The sequence below is a fragment of the Culicoides brevitarsis genome, chromosome 2 (genome assembly GCF_036172545.1).
Source record: "Culicoides brevitarsis isolate CSIRO-B50_1 chromosome 2, AGI_CSIRO_Cbre_v1, whole genome shotgun sequence".
Lineage (NCBI taxonomy): Eukaryota > Metazoa > Arthropoda > Insecta > Diptera > Ceratopogonidae > Culicoides > Culicoides brevitarsis.
The window spans coordinates 15880105-15898287 of record NC_087086.1 but is presented as its reverse complement, the minus strand read 5'-3'; the positions used below and the strand labels follow the sequence as shown (position 1 = coordinate 15898287).

The following is an 18183-nucleotide window of genomic DNA, read 5'->3' as shown; positions in this document are numbered from 1 at the left end:
TTAAATAACGGGAGAAAGTAACAACAATTTTAACCAACAAGAACAAATTTGACGGTTGATTTGATTTTTTTTTATTTTTAAACTATTTAAAAATAAAAAAATAATTAAAATTCTTTAAAATATAAAAAATATATTTAAATAAAATAAATTTGAAATAAATTAAATTAAATAAAAATAACTGAATTGAATTTAATTAAAAGTAAAATAAAAAAAGAAAATATTTAAAAAAAATATAAAAACATTATTTTTTGAAGTCATCTTATTCTATTGGGAAGTAAGAAAAATCAATTAATTTAAAATTTAATTAAATTTATTTGTTATTTAAATTAAATTACCTAAAATTTAATAAAAAAATAAAAAATATATCAAAAAATATACATAAATACCTATTTAAAAAAATAAAATAATAAAGCCGCTCCAAATTTTTTTTTTATGTTTTTGTCCCTTGCCCCATTTCAAAAGCCGAAAATCCAATGGGGCAAAATAAAAAAAAAGTTAAAAATTTCATCAAATTCGACCTTTTTTTGGTCATTTTCCTTACTTTTTAAAGAAATTTTAAAAAAATTTTTAAAATATTTTTAATTTTTATTTTTTTTTGTGTTGAAAATCGAAATTTTACAAGAATTTTCTTCTATAAAAATATTTCTTAAAAATTTTTTTTCAAAAATTTTTAACTTGAAATACTTTCAGATCAATTTTAAATCATCAAATCTCAATGTGGATACCATAAAAACATCTAAAATATTCATGAAAGACCAAAATTTGTTAAAAATTTTAGCGTTTTGTATGAAACAGTATTTCAAAGCTTTTTTTTTTGCCCCCCCCCCATTTTGAAAAAAAAGTTTTGGGACAAAAACATCGGAAAAAATTTGGAATGGCCTAAATAATTTTTTAAAAAATTATGGCGATTAAAATTATATTTTTAAATTAAATTAAAAATAAAATTAAATTTTTTATACTAAAATTTATATACCTTTAACGGTTTTTTCAAAAATAAATTTTCAAATTTATCACCTGAGCCAAATGTCGCCTAACCGTATTTTCATGTGCGACAGCGACACAATGTTTTGATGATGTGTGTGATTTGAAACTTATCAATCTCATCTTTTGCTGCTTAAACTTAGAATTAAACCAGAAAAATAGGAAATATCCGACTGAAAAGAGTGCAATCCACGAGATCTGAGGATGAACTACAACGCAAACGCGAACGCTCGGCAGCGTAAGTTGCAAAATTGTAAGGAAAGCATTGGCAAGTACCCGAGAGTGTTGTGCAGACTTGATTTTCCTTTTCTGTAATTAAATTTACGTGCAACGACAGTAATTAACCCACATGCATTTAGACGTATTTTAGTTGGAGTTTTTTCATAACATTGACGCTTGCTAGTGTTTTCGTTTGATTTTTCGATTTTTTTTTCTTTGAACATGGAGATAATTTCACTTCCTTTCATTTTAGCCGGCCCACGCAAAGTAAAGAGAGTTAGTGACATAAATGCCATGGGAGCTCCTGCTCAACCGGCATTCAATCAAAATCCATATGGGGCACCGCAAGCAGGTTTTAATGTTCCGCCGCAACAACCACAAGGCGTTTATGGAGCAGCTCCTGGATACGGATTTTCGGAAATTCCACAAATGCCGCCACAACAACCTCAAGCGAACCAATTTCCCGGTCAATTTCCACAAAATACGCCTTACGGAATGCCTCCTCCGCAACAGCAGCAGCAACAAATGCAGCAACCTGGAGGCATGCCCGGCGCCGGTTTTGGAATGTTCAATCAACCGATCGTGCAGGACATGGCATTCCAGTACGGACAAAAACTCGCGGATCAAGGCAAGGAGCTCGTGAACAAGGAATTCGAGAAATATATTCCGGTGTCAAAGTTAAAGTACTACTTTGCGGTCGACAACAAATACGTCGTGAACAAAATAAAATTAATTTTCTTCCCGTTCCTGCACACCGATTGGTCGCTCAAGTACGATCAGGAGAATCCGGTGCAGCCACGCTTCGATATCAATGCTCTCGATTTGTATATTCCGATGATGGCTTACATCACGTACGTCGTGCTAGCGGGTCTCGTTTTGGGCATGCAAGATCGTTTCTCGCCCGAACAATTGGGCATTCAGGCATCAAGTGCCCTCGCCTACACGATTGTCGAACTGATCATTTACTCCGTTACGTTATATGTCACAAATATTCCCACGACACTGAGAACTTTGGACTTACTGGCGTTGTCGGGCTACAAATACACGATTATTGTTGCAATTTTACTTTGGAGCATCCTGCTACAAAAAATGGGCTATTGGCTGACATTAATTTACTCGGGATTCTCTCTCGGATTTTTCTTGGTAAGAAAAAAAAATATTTTCTAATAAAAAAAAATTTAAATTAAAAAAATTTTTTTCAGCTCCGTACTTTGAAAGCGAAAGTGTTGGCAGATCCAACTCCAACGGCCGGTGCTTATGAGTCATATGGCCAGCAAAATGCCGAATTCAGCCATAATGTTGCCAGAAAACGAAAATTGTACTTTTTGTTCCTTGTTGCGGGACTCCAACCGGTGCTCTCGTTTTGGCTAACGATGCATTTGATTCCCGCATCCAAAGTGGCGCTCGATAAAGGACTCTAAATGAATTTGTTATGATGATGAGGAAAATGTAAAAAAAAAATAAATATTTTTGAGGAATAAAATCAAATTATTTCATTTAAGAAAATTATCTAATATAAATGCAAATGGTATTCAAGGCATAACAATTTTGCTCTGCAATAAATAAATAGCTATAATTAATGCGTGAATCACGTATTACATACTGAATCATTAATCAGCTTCTGAGAAAAAAACGTCATGTGCACTCCTCTAAGAGACTTCGATGTTAGAAGTTCGATCGTCTTTGAAGCATTTCAAAAATTTTTTTTAAAAAATCGATTTTTTCCGTTCTGTCGTCTTTCCATTATAAGATTTATTTTCGAACTTTTCTATAATTTCTTTTAAACAAAATTAAATTTAATTTAATTTAAAAATTATAAAAATTAAAAAAAAAAATCTTAATCTAAAAATTAAATTCTAGCTTTACATTTTTTTTTTAACTTATTGTCCCATGCCTCATTTTTCATGCTTTCATATTTTTTCAAGACACTTTGAAAAATTTTTTAAAATATTTTCGATTTTCAAGATATTTGTATTGAAATACGAAATTTGACATGAATTTTCTGCTCTAAAAAATTTTTTTTTCAAAATTTTTTGACACTTATTTTTTTGAAATTTTTTTGTCTAAATTTTTAACTTGAAATATTTTAAAATCAATTTTAAATTTTAAAATCTCAATATTTTTACCATTAAAACAACTAAATTATTCATTTATGATCAAAAATTGTTAAAATTTTGTCATTTTGTATGAAAAAGTATTTCAAAACTTTTTTTTATTTTAAAAAAAGTTCTTTTGGGACAAAAACATCGAAAAAAATTGAAACGGCCTAAGAGAAATTTTGCTAAAATTATTTTTTACTGGTTTTTTTTAAATTTTTTTAAATATTTAATCGAATTTAAATTTATTGTTATGAATGAATTTTTTATTTTCATTTTTATAATTAAAAATTATACAAAAAATTAATTTAATTTTTAAAATTTTTCAAATAAAAAAATAAAATTAATTTATAAATTTTAATAAAAATTAATTTTTTTAACAATTTTCATTTTATTTTCAACGAGAAAATTTTCTACTTTTTGTAATATTATTTGATTTTTAAAAATAAAAATTTCTAATACCTATATTTTAAATATTCTTCAAAAATTTTATAAGAAAAAACAAAAAAATAATTATTTTTTGAAATAAAATGCGATTAAGTAATAATTTTACGATAACTTTTAAAGTAAAGATCTACTTCATTCTTACGCTCAAGTTCATATAGTATCTATCGTTAATGTCGATTTCTTCATTAAAAATACAGTATACTCCTGATACTCATCTCGATTCTTCTCGTTACTCCGTTTTGATAAAAATCTAAAAAAAAATTTAAAAAGCACATTTTTATGTCTGTTTCTACATTATCAAAGAATTTTATTTCAGTAATTACGCTAAAATTAAGTTAATGAATGAGTCAAGCTTAAGGTAGAGCAATAGAGATGTCTGTCGTCGGCGATGTATGATAAATGAAAAATTATTACGCTGTTAAATAGATTTTAAACTAAAAACACGAGTCAAGGTTAAGCCTTTATTTGTGTTACACATTAATACGTATGAGATAATTAATTGTTGTCTCCAGGTAAGACTCACGATTTTGTTTTTGCGCCAAACATTCTCAAAGTTTCGACTTTCTTCTTCAAACCCATTCAAGTCAATGAATCTTTAACCTTTAAAAAACTCCGAATTTTTATCTGTTGTCTGGACATTAATATTTATGACAAGAAAAAAATAAATTAAACTTGCTTGTTTTCAATGATGATAGAAGTCTCCGAGCTACATAAAAGCAATTGTTTCGCTGCGCAGCGACTTTAGTCGGTTGCTTGTATCTTTTCATAAAACACGTCGTGTTAAACACACTTTTTTTAATGGTTTATCCGTACAGCCCGAAATGATAATAAATACAAAGAGTAAATATAGCACCGCATTGTCATAGTCATGGTAGCAGTTGGATCAGCGTAAAGCTATAAATTAATCTGTAAGTCACACAAGGAGAATCAGTAATACAACAATTATCGTATAGAATTCATCTTTTTTGCAAAGATCGCAATTTGACTACTATATTAGATCAGCAAACAATCAACATAATACTTCATTGTTGGACATTCCTGAGAAATCTATACTATTAATAATAAATCAATCGGGTGCTGATATGGTCGATATGAAATAATAGTGTAATAAATTTTGAATTTTATTTGAATATTTTGACATTTATGAGTGACAATTCCAGTAAAAAAGTATATAAAAAAATAAATAAAAATAAATTAAATTAAAATTTAAAAGAAAAATCAATTAAAAAGTGAAAAAACAAGAAATTTAAAATTTATTAAATAAAAAAAATGATATAAAAATAATAATTAATTAATTAAAAACTGTAATTGAAAAGTTGAAAAAAACTCTTAAAAATATAATTTGAAAAGTGCAATAAATAATGATAAATTAAATAAAATAAAAAAAAAATAATTTAATTTTTTTCATACTTTTGAATAAATAATATTTTAAACAAAATACTTAGAGTGCTTAAAATAATAATTGCATTAAGAATTTATGAATGTTTGGTCGATTTTAAATTTAAAAAAAATATTATTTTTAAAAAGATTTTTGGCATTCAAGTTTTTTTTTAAATTTCATAGGGAAAAACATCGATTTAGTAAAATTGTTAAAACCCTAAATTAAAACTTTTGACATAGAAAAAATTTATAATTTCAATTTTGACGTCGAACTTAGTGAATATTTTATAAAATAAATTAAAAATTTTAAAATAAAATTTAAAATTAATTAAAACTAATAAATAATATATTTTAATGAATAAAAAAATAAAATTTTAATTAAATTAATATTAGACGTTAAACGAAATTTAAATTTAATACATATTATTTTTTTATTTATTTAATTTTATTATTTTTTTTTTTTTGAAAAAAATCTCACCGTCATCTTAATTCATTATTATTCCTACCTTGTATTTCTCGCAAAAGTAACGTAAAATATTATTTTAAAATGCACTTGTCCTATTTTATCTCTTTTATATTTAAACCCAATTGCGTAAGAGTTACTCAAGTCTTTGTAACCTTGAGTTGTCCTTGAAACAATTTAGCACGTCCAGCTAAATTAAATGTTGATGACAAGAAAATTAGATTAATCTTCGTGTTAACTTCTTCGTATGTTAGTTAATGTTAGTGTTAGGATCTGTTGATTGGATGACGTGATGTATTATTTAGTGTGACATTGTTTGAACAATGGAAAACAAACTTTCACGTTAATTGTGACTTTGAATATTAATTAAAGAATTACTATTTTTGGAAATTATTTATTTATTCTTTTATTGTTAATTGTAGTTTTTTTAATAATTAAAAAAAATAATATTTAAGGTTGTTTTTATATATTATTTTTTGTTTTTCACTTTTTAGTTCGAATTTAACCTCAAATTATTTTTTTTAATTAAATTTTTTTTTATTTTTTTTAGGTCTTGGAAAAAAAATAAAATAAAATGCAGTCATATTTAGTGTTAATTCTGTTTGCCATAACGTTGGTAGTTGCCCAACGAAGACCCAAAATCGATCCCGAAAGACAATTTCGAGTGGTTTACGAATGGAAAGTCTTGGATTTCGCTTATCCCTCAGAAAGTGCTCGTGTTGCTGCTTTATACGAAGGCGCTTATATCCCACAAAATAATATCATCTCCGACGTGAAGCCTTTCGCAAACCGATTATATGTCACCGTGCCTCGAATGTTGAATGGCGTTCCTGCTACTTTGGGTTATATCGTCAGTCCTCACAACAACGGCAGAACTGATCCCGAAATTGAACCGTTTCCTTCATGGGAAATGAACGAAGAGGGAAATTGCTCCGCTTTTCAATTCGTTCAAGGAATTGCGATCGATGCTGATGGCGTAATGTGGGTCGTAGACTCGGGCGCGGTATCTACACTCATTCCGGAACGTCGTCGACACACGTGTCCTCCAAAAATCGTCTTACTCGACTTGAAAAGAAACGGCTCCGTGATCTCGAGATATGAATTTCCAACCGAAGTTGCATCACACGACGGAAATTATTTGAATAAAATCGTTGTTGACGACGCCGAGGGCGGTTTTGCTTACATCACAGACAACAGTGGCGCTGATCCGGGTATCGTTGTTTATTCCCGCCGACAGATGGCGTCATGGAAAGTGCGCGAATCGAATAGTATGCGAGCTGCCTTGAACGCTGTCTCCTTTGCCATAAACAATGTAAATTTAAATTTTTCCATTCACATCGACGGGATTGCACTTGGTCCGTATTTCGCTGTTAACAATGATCGTAATAACGTCGTTTTGGAGCGAAATGTTTATTATTCGCCACTTTCGAGTTACCATCTTTACTCGTTACCGGCAACACTTTTGCGAGATCCCAACTTTGCTCGGGCTTCACCGCGCCAAAAATACGAGGCTGTCACGGATTACGGACTGAAAGTGTCTCAAACCGACGGAATGATCATGGACAATCAGGGAATTTTGTATTTTAGTCTTTTGAAAGAACACGCGATTGCTCAATGGGACTCTTTTCGCCCATTTACTTTGGAAAATCAACCGATAATTGCCAAAGATGAGACGCACATTCAATGGACCGACGGATTTGGCTTCGATGAAGAAGGTTATTTGTATGTCGTGATCAATCGATTGCATAATTTTGTTGCGGGACGATTAAATGTCAATGAAGTTAATTATCGGATATTGCGTTCGAAGGTTGGAGCGTTGAGTTATGTCTACACAGGAAGGAGAGGTCCCGAAGATGCGCCAGAATTGGTTCATTTGTACAATAAAACGCAATATGAGCCAGCTTACATCGTGGGAAATAGTGTTACAGCAAGCGCGCCAAAGTTTTGTTCGGGATCATCGCTGATAGCAATTATTTCTATCTTTTTCTTGGTTTTTTCAATGAAATAAGGCATTTCTAAATAAAGCTAAAAAAAATTTGTCTCAAAAAAAAAAAAATAAAATAAAATAAAAAAAATTTCAAAGCAAATTTTAATGGTTTTTGTCCCATTTTGAAATAAAAAAAAAAATTAAAAATTTCTCAAAATTTAAAAAAAAATGATTTAATTTGAATTTTTTCAAAGAATTTTTTTAAAAAAGACGAATAAAGTCAAATATTTAAATTAGATTTTTAATTTAATGCAATTTTTTTTAATAAATATTTTCATTTTTGTCGTCTTCTTACGATTTTTTCGAAAAAATTAAGGGGGAAAAATATAAATTTAATATAAAAAGTCATAAAAATTTCAATTTCATTAAAATTATAAAAATAACGAACTAAATTTTTTTTTTAAATAAAATGTCTTTTTGGATTTTTTTTACTTGAATTCTTTGAAAATTCATAAACAAAGCAAAAAGAGACATTTTTAGTAGAAAATTTTAAAAACAATTCTCATGTTTCACAAAAATATCTTCATAAAACATTTTTTTTCCACCGATCCAAAAATTTTGAAAATTTTTTGAAAAATTTTGAGAGAATTTGAATAATTTTAAGCTGAAATTATAAATTTTTTTAAAATTAAAAATGAATTTGGCATAGAAAAAATTAAATTTAAAGAAAATTATAAAAAAACAATCAACTTTTGAACAATTTAAAGAAAAAAAATTCGTATTTTGAGCTATCATTTTTGGAAAAAAATTAATATTGTGAAAAATTTCTCAATAAACTAAGATTTTTCTAATTTTTTGATAAAACTTTTAAATTTTAACGCAATTTTTAAGAATAATATTTGATTTTTACGTCAACTCCGCCTTTATGAGAAAATAAATCAACAATTTTTTCTGATTTTTTATTGCAGTTCGAACTTTTGCATCACAAAAATCCAAAAATCCTCACATGTAGCGATGAAATAAAACTACTATATCGTAATATACAACAACGGGGGCGCCCTTTAGTCTCCAAGCATATTCTTTTCTTGGTTCTCCGTAACCTTCTTCTGGAATCTGAGGTACTTGGCAGTCACAGGTCTGTAGTAATAAGCTTCATAATCTTGATATTCCTTCATTTTTTCCTTGACTTGCTGCTCCAACTTGCGCATTTGCATCTTTTCGTCTTCCTCGAAGATGGCATGACACATTTTCTCGTATTCCTGTTGCGGCGACGAGTAAAGGTAGCGGGCCAAGAAACGCGAAATGGGATGACGATGGTATTCCCAATGCTTTGGTTCGTAGTCTGGAGGAATTTCCGTCAATGTAGCGGGCCCAATAAAGACGTTTGTGTAGAAAATGATGGCGCCGACGGGAATTGCACCTACCATGAAGTAGTAATGACACATATCCTTGAATTTGTCCCATTGGAAACGACTGGGCTTGATTTCCATGTGATGGTGATGCCCGGACATTTCGCGAATTTGTTGCAAGCCTAAAAATAAACAAAAGTCAGATACGGATAGAAGCACAAGTTGCATAATCAGTCGAATGGCAACCAATAACAAAGCTTATTTTCGCATTTTTCGAACGAAATTCGAGGTGACAAAAGTTAAAATCGACGCCTGAGTGAAAACTTACCATTTTTCAAGGCTTGTTTGTTGCTGAAAAGCCTCGAAAAGGCGTTTGCAGCGTTAATTTTGCTACCGAAAACTCTGCTGAGGACGACCATTTTCACGGCAATGACAGCAATGAGCGACAATTTCTTGACAGTTCATCGATTTTTACAGGCGACTCGCTTTTTAACGTCATTTTCAGCTGTTTTACACGAAAATTCAAAACACATTTTCTCAAATTGAGAAAATTATCAAAAAAATCGCTATAAAATCGCTGATTTAGGATGTTGAGAGCTCTAGCGAGGACAGGTAAGATTGCTAATTGTTAAAAATTCAAAATTTTTATTAAATTTCCTCATTTTAGCTGCCAATGTAGCTGTTCAAACTCTCACGAAGAAACCTTTTGCGGTGTCGCTTGTGCCTCAACAACGCCAATTCAGCGTTTTATCGTCCTTCATTTCTTCAAATCCCGCATCTTCGTTGCTCAGCAAGACTTCTCTGCCGCTTCAGGATCAATCGCGCACCGTAACGAAGTTTTCGCGCACGCATGGCAAGCGGAAAACCATTAGAGCTGTCGTAAAACGTTTCAAACGTCTCGACTGGGGCATCTGGATTCGCACGAGAACAGGACGCTTCAATAGTTTGTGGAAAAAATCGTGGAATCGTCGTGCCCGCTTGAAGCAACATTGCTTCGTTAATGGCACGCAATCGTACTTTTTGGACAAATGTGTGACAAAATTCTGGCGCCGACCGAAATACTACGTCGATGACATTTATGCGCCGTATCACCAACGACCCGAGTTCTTTGTCACGAACAAATCGAAAATTATCAAGTAGTTTCGTTAAAATTTTGCAAATTTATTAGGGTATTCACAATAAAAAGTACATTTTAGTCCGAAATATGGCAGTTTAGTGTTTATCGGCGACGACTCTGTTGATTAGCTTGCCAACATTTTGAATTTCGCTCTCGACCACATCGCCGGGCTTCAAGAATTCAGAAGGTTTGCGATGCATTCCGACCTGTTTGGGAAGAAAAAAATTATTTTTTCACCGAAATTTTTAATTTTTAGAAATTTTTTACCCCAGCAGGAGTTCCGGTCAACAAAATATCTCCCGGCTTCAATGTAATCGACTGCGTTAATCTCTCAATTATGTCATCAATCCTGAAAATTAACTCTGAAGTGCTTCCACATTGCTTCTGGACCCCATTCACGGAGCATTTGATCGCCAAATTATGCGGATCTGGAATCAGCGATTTATGCACGATCGCCGATCCAAGAGGACAAAAAGTGTCCATGCCCTTCCCGATGGTGAATTGTCCCCCATTTTTAGTCTTTTGCCAGTCACGAGCCGAAATGTCTTGGGCAACAGTATATCCGAAGACGTAATCCATGGCATTAGCACGCGTCACGTGACTTGCTTCCTTGCCAATAACCACCGCAAGTTCGACTTCCCAGTCAATTTGTTGCGTTATCTTGTGCGCGATGATGTCATCTGTGGGTCCAACGATGCAACTGGGGAATTTCGTGAAGAACATTGGTTCCGTTGGCGGTTCCTTGTTTTGTTCTTCGCAGTGACCGCGGTAATTCAAGCCGATACAGATGATTTTTTCGGGATTTAGGATGGGAGCGAGGAGACAAACGTCTTTTGTATCCATTTTCGGTGAGGAATTCACTTTTTGCTTAACGTCTTCCAACGAAACGTTCGCTTTTATGAAACTTTTCATGTCCGTGGGGAAGCAAGATGTCTCACTGAGGTCCGTGACGCAAGCTCCATCGTCAGAAACGACTCCGATACGGACTTTTTGCTCGTTTTTACGTTGAAATTGGATAAAACGCATCTTGCTACTTTCACAAATAGTGGCAAAAGACCTCGAACTGCAAAGAAAAATTAAATTTAATTAGAATTTCACTTCAAAAAATTATTAAAAAGCACCTTTTATTAACAGTTGATAGGCAAAAACTGATGTTTTTCAATAAATTTGACCTTCGTGTCGGTGTTTGACACAATACTGATGATACGCTTCTACTCCACATCGTTTATCGCTTCTCCTTATTCTGTGTGTTGACTAAAAATATACGAAATATTATGTAGGAATGTATAAATTATTGGAGAGAATGCGTTTGGAGACAAATATTTACTTCTTACTGTGACGTAATTTTCTTTTAATACTCGAAACCGGCAATTTTTTCGACTTGACAGTCACAAATTTGACTCTTAAAGTTCAATTTTGACAAAATTTCGAACAAAAATTAAAAGTTTTTCGTGAAAAATTGATAAAAATTGTAAAATTTTGATACAAAGTTGTTTATTCGAACAAAAAAATTTATAAATAAAGAGCTTGTGACACGTACGTTTATGCGCAATGTACAGAAAAATGAGAGACTACTGCGTTTCTCTCGTATTTTTCAAAAATTTACGGCTTTAATCGACGCTTATTCTAATATCACTCGGTTTTCGGTTCTGATAAAATTTGCTCCAGACGCAATCTCTGCCGTTATACGGGATTCCAGCTTTTTTGTACATCTCGTTCATCGTCATTTTGTGTACTTTTTTCGCGTGAGATCTCATCGAGTGTTTGCTTTTCAAGATTTTTTGGCACAAAATGCATTCCGCTTCAACGTTTTCCGTGTGATTTTTTTCTACGTGTGCAGTCAGGTGATTTCTCCGTTTAAAAGCCATCGGGCACTGGTCGCATTGGAATGGAGTGGCATCCGAATGCGAAATTTCGTGAGATTTCAAGTCCGAGAGCTTGGCAAAGCCTTTGTTGCATGTCACACAGACAAAAGGCTTCTCGCCGAGACCGTGAACGTTGATTTGATGCACTTCGCATTTGTATTTTTGATTAAAAGCTTTTTCGCAGACGACACATTTGAACTTTTTCTGCAGTTCGGACATGTGTTTGTGCAACAAGTGCTTGCCGTTGAAGGATTTGCCGCAATGTGAACAAAGAATCGTTTCGTTTTGGTGTTCTTGTGAAATATGTCGTTCCAGGTCTTCGGTTGTTTTGAATTTATTTGAGCAATATTTGCAAAAAGTTGGTTTTTTCTCGTGAATTCGACGAACATGGCTGACCAACTGAAATTTGTTCGTGAAAAGTGTCGGGCATAAGTGACATTCGAGCATTTCGGAGGATTGGATGTGAAATTCTTGCAAATGTAACTCCTTCTCCAGCTCGTCATTGAAAATTATTTCACATAATTTACAGCCTAAATTCTTATTTTCAAGTTTTTCGAGTTTGTGCGTGAAAAAGTGACTTTCCAACTTATTTTTCTTGAAAAATTTTTTGTCACAAAAGTCGCAAATGTAGTAACCGCTGTGCCGTTTCTCGTGTCTTTGGAATATTTCGTAACCAATGAAGACTTTTCCACATTTGTTGCATTCAAAACGACGAGCATCCGGAGGATCTTTTTTCTTTTTCACACGACTTCGTTTTGGGAGATTAAATTCAATTTTTTCCTCTTCACTTGATTCGGTTAATGGACTTGGAATTTGTTCAATTTTTGGTTTTTCTTCAGGAATTTTTTCTATGACTGCTTCTGGTTGCTCTTCAGGTACTTCAGATTCCTCAGTTTTGATAAATTTTTCCTCAAATTCTTCGTCATTTAAGCATCGGAGGAACAAATTCTGTCGTTTTCGAACAATTTCTTTGAGAATTGAATAATGATGGAGCTCAAAATGATCCAGTAACGATTCCAACGAAGAAAAGTACTTTCCACAACAGGAGCTGGTGACTTCAGGTTCCTTCAGAACTCCAAAATCGATTGGATTTACTGTTAAGAACTCGATTTCCATGATTTTTGTCGCATTTGATAAGCGATAACAAATGTTTGTTTTTGTTTTGATTAAAAATAAAGTTTGCCTTCTGTTGATTCAAATACTCACAGTAACTCATTGTCACTCATGGCGCTCACAGCACTCGGTGATAATTTTTTTTTTCATCAAAAATCGAGGAGATTTGAATGGAAATCATCTTTAGAATGAATATTAATTCAATTTTAGCTTTGAAATCGATCAAAAGTTGATTAAAACTTGACTTGAAAAATTTCATGACCGTTTTTATTTTTTTTCGAAAAAACGGTCAAGGAAATTTTTTTTTTTTTATTTCTTCAAAAATCGATGAGATTTGAATGGAAATCATCTTTTGAATGAATATTAATTCAATTTTAGCTTTGACTTGACTTGAAAAATTTCATGACCGTTTTTATTTTTTTTCGAAAAAACGGTCAAGGAAAAAATTTTTTTTTTTATTTCTTCAAAAATCGATGAGATTTGCATGGAAATCATCTTTAGAATGAATATTTATTCAATTTTAGCTTTGAAATCGATCAAAAATGGGTTGAAAATTGACTTGAAAAATTTATCACCATTCGTGTGTCAAAAAAAATTAATTAAAAAATTCTCAATTTTATTGGAGATAACATAAAATTTTTATTTAAAAAGCTAAAAATATTCAACAATATTAATTATTATTTTTGTACGTATTTTTCCATATTTCGAAGAAACAAATAGACGCATGAAATCTATAGAAAATCGACAACGGCATCGAAACATGCACAATTATCGTCCATGCCCAAACTCCAAAATAATCAAAATGTTTCGGGCGAAATTGCGCCCTTCCCTTGATCAGCGTATTGATGAGCCACATGCACATGTTCACAATCAGCAAAAAAGTAACCGTCTCTCTTCCCGGCTTCTTGCGTTTCTGCGTCGCTCCTCGACATCGTCTCCAACTGCTGTTCAGAATAAATAACGTTTGCAACGACGTTTGAAAAATTCCCATGAGTTCCGTGACAAATCCCACTCGACCTCCGTAAATTTCATCCTCAATCGCGAAATAATTCCCAATAATACTGAAAATCGAGTAAATATAGGCGCCAAATTGAGCGACCACGAGTAACGTACAATCCAAGTTCGCTTTGCTCGAATGATGTCCCGTTAATTTGAGGTAATATTTAACATCACGCATCGAATACATCGCCAAACCGATCGCTGCTATTGTGATAATGTAAATTATAAGTTCACAAATCGACACTTCTTGAATGGCATCTGCTTCGTAACCGGGCATGTCGTAAAGCACAAAATACATGATCATCGAAATTATTGTAAGGACGAAAATTATGACGCCAGCGAAGATGCCACGATGCGAATGGGAACAATCAACCGAGAGAACAATGCCTTTGGGTCGCACTTCAACAGGTTTCATGGAATCACGTCTTGTTCGCTCGATATCCGGTAAACTTTTAACTTTTTTCCACATTTCGTACAGAATTACGGCACAAATGAGCGAATATTCGATGGTACAAGGATAGAGAAATGGAGAAACATCCTGAACAAGCCTTCCCATGATTTTGGTACGACCACAACCTTCGTTCGAATGCGGAAGATCAGTTACATTTTCCATTTTGTGCAGCGTTATGTGATGAATTTCGTGTTTTGTCTCTTCCACGAGGATGAAAAGCCATTCGCAAATGTTGGTAGCTACAAGATGCATCAAGCCAAAGCGTGAAATGACCTTGTGGTTGCCCATGTCAAAGTCACTTGTGTTCAAAAAGATGAATTGCATCTGGGTGAGAGTCAGGATCATCCGCATGCCAGGTATGAGAGCCACAAATATGCTATCACAGTTGGAATCAGCTGTAAAATTAAAGAAAAAATAATTTTTTCATTAAAAAGCCAATTTTTTTTTAAATTTTGTCTCTTTTTTAAAAGTCGAGTATCCAAAGGGGCCTAAAAGTTCAAAATTTTATAAAAAAAATTACAAATTTCGAATTTGTTTCAGGTATTTTAAAAAGAAATTATTTATTTTTAAGAAAAAACAATTTTGTAATAAAATCGAAATTTTAATCGATTTCTTCAAAAAAATAAATAAAAAAAAATCACAAAATTACTTAACATTTTTTTCAATATTTTATTAATATTTTTCTGAAGATTTTTTAAAAATAATTTTAATTAAATTAAACAATTTAAAAATTAAAATTATTTAATTAATCAATTAAAAATTAATTTTAAAAATAATTTAATAAATTTTGAAAAATATGTTGAGCAATTTTGTGAAATTTTTTGTTTATTTAATTTTTTAATTTTATTTATTGATTAATTTTTTTTTTAAAGAAAATTATTGTTAAAATTCTACAATATTCACTAAAACTGCCAAATTTGTGGAATTATTTATTTAATTTTTGTTTTAATTTAATATTATTTATTTATATTTAATTTAATTTAATTTTTTTTAGAAAAAAATTATTTTTAAATATCTAGAAGAATTACTAACACTGCTAAAAATATTAAAATTTCTTGAAAAAGCTGTAATTTTTGATAAAATTTCCAAACATTTTTTATGTTTCCTTGAGTTTTTATACTGAATTCTCGATTTTTCATATTTGGCGATAACAAAAAATTCCAAAATAAATAAAATTAAAAAAAAAATTACTCACATTTCGTTTCAAAATACTGCCCAAACTCCAATCCCGAATAAACCATCACTCCGATCCCGAACGCCATTGCGCCAACTCTCAAATAAAACGACCCAAATCTCTCATGCGTCTTCGAATTAGCTCCCGACTCAATTGGTATCCTCGATTTCATGCGAATCCGCGAAAAGTAAACAAACCCGACGAAACAACAACTTCCCACGTACAAAAACAGATAAAAAAGTTGATAAAACACCGACGACAAGCGATGAGACAAGATCTGCGTTAACGGCAATGAAATGCCCAAGATAACGATGAATTTAGCATATAACGCGGATAGCGCCGTGGATAACGCATCATTTGCATTTCTCCGATTTTTGCGTCTTGCTTCGATGGCAGCTGGTTCTTTGTTCTTGCGATCTGTGTAATAAGCACTTGCATCACTAGGCCGATGGTTTCCGTCATGTTTGAAGGCGAAAAGTTTGTGGAACGACGGAAGAGATGGCAATAAATGAGATCCTCGACGAGATCCAGAAGTTTCATGATGCGTGACATCGGGCTTGTTTATTGTGATTGAATTATTTTCAAGATTTTTGTGGTTGTGGCTTTCCTCGGGAATCGTCAAGAGTGTCGATGATGAACTAACTTGCGGTAATTTTGGCACCATTTGAAGCGGAGACGACTCTTCTGATGATTCTTTCAAAGTAATACTGTTTCCGGTGTCACTAAAAATAAAAAAAAATAAAAAATTTTAATTTTTTTGAAAAAAATATTTTTTTTACGTAATTGTAATTGGACTAAAAGTAATTATTGATTGTTTTCGTCGCTTATTAATATCAGACGGCATTTTGTGCACTGACTGATTTTTATGGCAAATATTTTTCATAAGCCCAGATAAATATAAATATCAACAAAATACGGTAGCTAATCTGAGTGCTGATAAGAATAAGTGATAGGTATGTTTTCATTTTTTACTTTTGATTCATCGCAGACCTAATTTTAGACTTGCACACACACACTCACAAGCTAACAGATGATAAATTTTTAATAATTCCGCGCGGTTTTTTCTCATGGTCTTCGGTAAATCGAAAATTTTGTCTCTCCAATTCGGGTGAATCGATGCTCCAATGGACCAAACGTTGTACCATGATGAGAAGTACTGCAACTGACAAGAGAGTGTGACAAACTAAACTTGGAAAAAAAGTTACAAATTGTCTACGGAACCCAGTTAATCGTAATAAAAGCATTAATTAGCATCGGAGTGATAATCATTTGCAATAAGTATGTGAAGAATCTGCTGTAGATCCATAAATGAGTCAGAAAATGTGTTTATTGCAATAAAAAAATGATTGAAAAATTTACACAAATTTCTTAAAAAGATTATAAATTTATTTTTTTTAAATATCTAAAAGAAAATATTTATTTTTTTTAAATATTTAGGCAACTCAAAGAAATTTTATTAATTTTTAAAAATAATAAAATAGACACACAAGTTTGAGAAAAATTCTAAGAAAACACTTGACATTCCTAAGGAAATTGATGATATTGACTGCTTATCTGATGCTCAATAGTTGGAAAAAAATTAAAAGTTTTCTATAGCAAACATCTTTAGAAAAAAAAATAAATTTTTACAGAATGCATGTCAAAAATGGCAAAAACAAAAAAGTTTAAAAATTGCACTCAAAAATAACGAAAAAAAAATTTTAAAATAAATTTTATAAAAATATTAAATATTAATTTGTGGGAAATATTAAGCAAAAATTGTTTTATTTAATTAAGAAACGAAAATAAAAATTTGTTGAATTTTTTAACAAAAAATATTAAATTTTTTTTTCTTCACTATGTTTTATTTCCCATATTACTACAATAAAATAATAATTTAATGTTCAAATTAATAATAAATTAAATTCAAACTGGGGAACTAAAATTCCTACAATTATTGAATGAATTTAAATTTATTTAATTATTAAAATAACTCAACCTCCAGCGCTAATGAAAAATTCAAATAATAAAATCTTACCCAAACGTCACGGATTGTCGTCGTTTCTGCATTGTATTCTGCCTGGACCAGCTGACTAACACGCGAAAATATTTATTTTACACTTTTTATTTATTTTGTGATACAAAATTGATTTATTTTCAATTTATCTTTATTTTTTGCGTTCATTAAAGGGAAGCCAAATAATTATAATAATTTTTTAATAAATGTCTCATATGAGAAAAAATCAATCAAATTATTTTTAATTAAGAAAAATTAGCAAAAATGTCACGTTAAATTAAACCATTCAATATCGCGTTAAAACATGCACTAAACACAGTATTTAGTAGACATTAATATTTTGTGTCGGATATTATTATGGGACATTATGGAACTGGTTTTGACGCGCGGCAATTTGTCGTATCTCCCATGCATTGAGAGAGCGCAAAAAAAAACTCCAGTACATAATTCACAGATTTTACAGCTGGTTGCTAATGTTGAAAAAGGAAAACAAGTGTAAAAGCACTTTGCATTAAGTTTTGTGATTTATGCACGAAAATGAGGAATTTTAAGAGAATTGTCATAACAAAGTATTTTAAAAAATAAATTGAATACTTCAAGTCCAAA

At 31.4% G+C, this 18183-nt stretch overlaps 7 protein-coding genes across 9 annotated transcripts; 3 read left to right on the top strand and 4 right to left on the bottom strand.

Moving 5' to 3' along the window:
• The first annotated feature begins 1082 nt into the window (after positions 1–1082).
• On the top strand, positions 1083–2716 carry LOC134830348 (protein YIF1B). Its single transcript, XM_063843799.1, has 3 exons — positions 1083–1219; positions 1454–2343; positions 2403–2716. The coding sequence occupies exons 1-3, from the start codon at positions 1186–1188 to the stop codon at positions 2619–2621; spliced, it is 1143 nt and encodes a 380-aa protein (XP_063699869.1). The 5' UTR covers positions 1083–1185; the 3' UTR covers positions 2622–2716.
• A 1787-nt stretch (positions 2717–4503) lies between these two features.
• Positions 4504–7689, top strand: LOC134831581 (protein yellow-like). 3 transcript variants are annotated; one of them, XM_063845339.1, is made up of 2 exons: positions 4504–4651; positions 6137–7689. In XM_063845339.1, the coding sequence occupies exon 2, from the start codon at positions 6161–6163 to the stop codon at positions 7592–7594; it is 1434 nt and encodes a 477-aa protein (XP_063701409.1). In that variant the 5' UTR covers positions 4504–4651; positions 6137–6160; the 3' UTR covers positions 7595–7689. The 3 variants fall into 3 exon arrangements, with proteins under 3 accessions (XP_063701409.1, XP_063701407.1, XP_063701408.1); XM_063845337.1 differs by lacking the exon at positions 4504–4651 and adding an exon at positions 4686–4847; XM_063845338.1 differs by lacking the exon at positions 4504–4651 and adding an exon at positions 4686–4910.
• Positions 7690–8447: 758 nt separating this feature from the next.
• On the bottom strand, positions 8448–9312 carry LOC134829890 (NADH dehydrogenase [ubiquinone] 1 beta subcomplex subunit 5, mitochondrial). The gene is made up of 2 exons (XM_063843183.1): positions 9191–9312; positions 8448–9044 (listed from the first exon to the last, which is right to left on the bottom strand). The coding sequence occupies exons 1-2, from the start codon at positions 9279–9281 to the stop codon at positions 8575–8577; spliced, it is 561 nt and encodes a 186-aa protein (XP_063699253.1). The 5' UTR covers positions 9282–9312; the 3' UTR covers positions 8448–8574.
• A 48-nt stretch (positions 9313–9360) lies between these two features.
• LOC134830179 (large ribosomal subunit protein bL35m) lies at positions 9361–10065 on the top strand. The gene is made up of 2 exons (XM_063843571.1): positions 9361–9474; positions 9530–10065. The coding sequence occupies exons 1-2, from the start codon at positions 9450–9452 to the stop codon at positions 10000–10002; spliced, it is 498 nt and encodes a 165-aa protein (XP_063699641.1). The 5' UTR covers positions 9361–9449; the 3' UTR covers positions 10003–10065.
• Positions 10046–11449, bottom strand: LOC134830178 (fumarylacetoacetate hydrolase domain-containing protein 2). The gene is made up of 4 exons (XM_063843569.1): positions 11307–11449; positions 11101–11233; positions 10247–11042; positions 10046–10185 (listed from the first exon to the last, which is right to left on the bottom strand). The coding sequence occupies exons 2-4, from the start codon at positions 11199–11201 to the stop codon at positions 10075–10077; spliced, it is 1008 nt and encodes a 335-aa protein (XP_063699639.1). The 5' UTR covers positions 11202–11233; positions 11307–11449; the 3' UTR covers positions 10046–10074.
• Positions 11450–11589: 140 nt separating this feature from the next.
• On the bottom strand, positions 11590–12971 carry LOC134830177 (zinc finger protein OZF). The gene has a single exon (XM_063843568.1). It carries the CDS (start codon positions 12958–12960, stop codon positions 11590–11592), a length of 1371 nt encoding a protein of 456 aa, XP_063699638.1. The 5' UTR covers positions 12961–12971.
• Positions 12972–13627: 656 nt separating this feature from the next.
• On the bottom strand, positions 13628–17705 carry LOC134828583 (proton channel OtopLc-like). Its single transcript, XM_063841561.1, has 3 exons — positions 17599–17705; positions 15603–16303; positions 13628–14802 (listed from the first exon to the last, which is right to left on the bottom strand). Exons 1-3 carry the CDS (start codon positions 17628–17630, stop codon positions 13628–13630), a joined length of 1908 nt encoding a protein of 635 aa, XP_063697631.1. The 5' UTR covers positions 17631–17705.
• Positions 17706–18183: the final 478 nt, after the last annotated feature.

What these genes read in the sequence shown, in the direction of transcription:
- LOC134828583 (XM_063841561.1), bottom strand. Translation starts at nt 17,630, where the DNA reads ATGCAGAAACGACGACAATCCGTGACGTTTGG. An exon ending in CGACAATCCGTGACGTTTGG is followed by an intron (nt 16,304 to 17,598) that starts GTAAGATTTTAT and finishes TTTTATTTTTAG; the next exon opens with TGACACCGGAAACAGTATTA. An exon ending in GCAGTATTTTGAAACGAAAT is followed by an intron (nt 14,803 to 15,602) that starts GTGAGTAATTTT and finishes TTAATTTTACAG; the next exon opens with CTGATTCCAACTGTGATAGC.
- LOC134829890 (XM_063843183.1), bottom strand. Translation starts at nt 9,281, where the DNA reads ATGGTCGTCCTCAGCAGAGTTTTCGGTAGCAAAATTAACGCTGCAAAC. An exon ending in CAAACAAGCCTTGAAAAATG is followed by an intron (nt 9,045 to 9,190) that starts GTAAGTTTTCAC and finishes GTTTATTTTTAG; the next exon opens with GCTTGCAACAAATTCGCGAA.
- LOC134830177 (XM_063843568.1), bottom strand. Translation starts at nt 12,960, where the DNA reads ATGGAAATCGAGTTCTTAACAGTAAATCCAATCGATTTTGGAGTTCTG.
- LOC134830178 (XM_063843569.1), bottom strand. Translation starts at nt 11,201, where the DNA reads ATGTGGAGTAGAAGCGTATCATCAGTATTGTGTCAAACACCGACACGA. An exon ending in CTATCAACTGTTAATAAAAG is followed by an intron (nt 11,043 to 11,100) that starts GTGCTTTTTAAT and finishes TTTTCTTTGCAG; the next exon opens with TTCGAGGTCTTTTGCCACTA. An exon ending in TGACCGGAACTCCTGCTGGG is followed by an intron (nt 10,186 to 10,246) that starts GTAAAAAATTTC and finishes CTTCCCAAACAG; the next exon opens with GTCGGAATGCATCGCAAACC.
- LOC134831581 (XM_063845339.1), top strand. Translation starts at nt 6,161, where the DNA reads ATGCAGTCATATTTAGTGTTAATTCTGTTTGCCATAACGTTGGTAGTT.
- LOC134830179 (XM_063843571.1), top strand. Translation starts at nt 9,450, where the DNA reads ATGTTGAGAGCTCTAGCGAGGACAG. An exon ending in GAGAGCTCTAGCGAGGACAG is followed by an intron (nt 9,475 to 9,529) that starts GTAAGATTGCTA and finishes TCCTCATTTTAG; the next exon opens with CTGCCAATGTAGCTGTTCAA.
- LOC134830348 (XM_063843799.1), top strand. Translation starts at nt 1,186, where the DNA reads ATGAACTACAACGCAAACGCGAACGCTCGGCAGC. An exon ending in AAACGCGAACGCTCGGCAGC is followed by an intron (nt 1,220 to 1,453) that starts GTAAGTTGCAAA and finishes CTTTCATTTTAG; the next exon opens with CCGGCCCACGCAAAGTAAAG. An exon ending in TCTCTCTCGGATTTTTCTTG is followed by an intron (nt 2,344 to 2,402) that starts GTAAGAAAAAAA and finishes AATTTTTTTCAG; the next exon opens with CTCCGTACTTTGAAAGCGAA.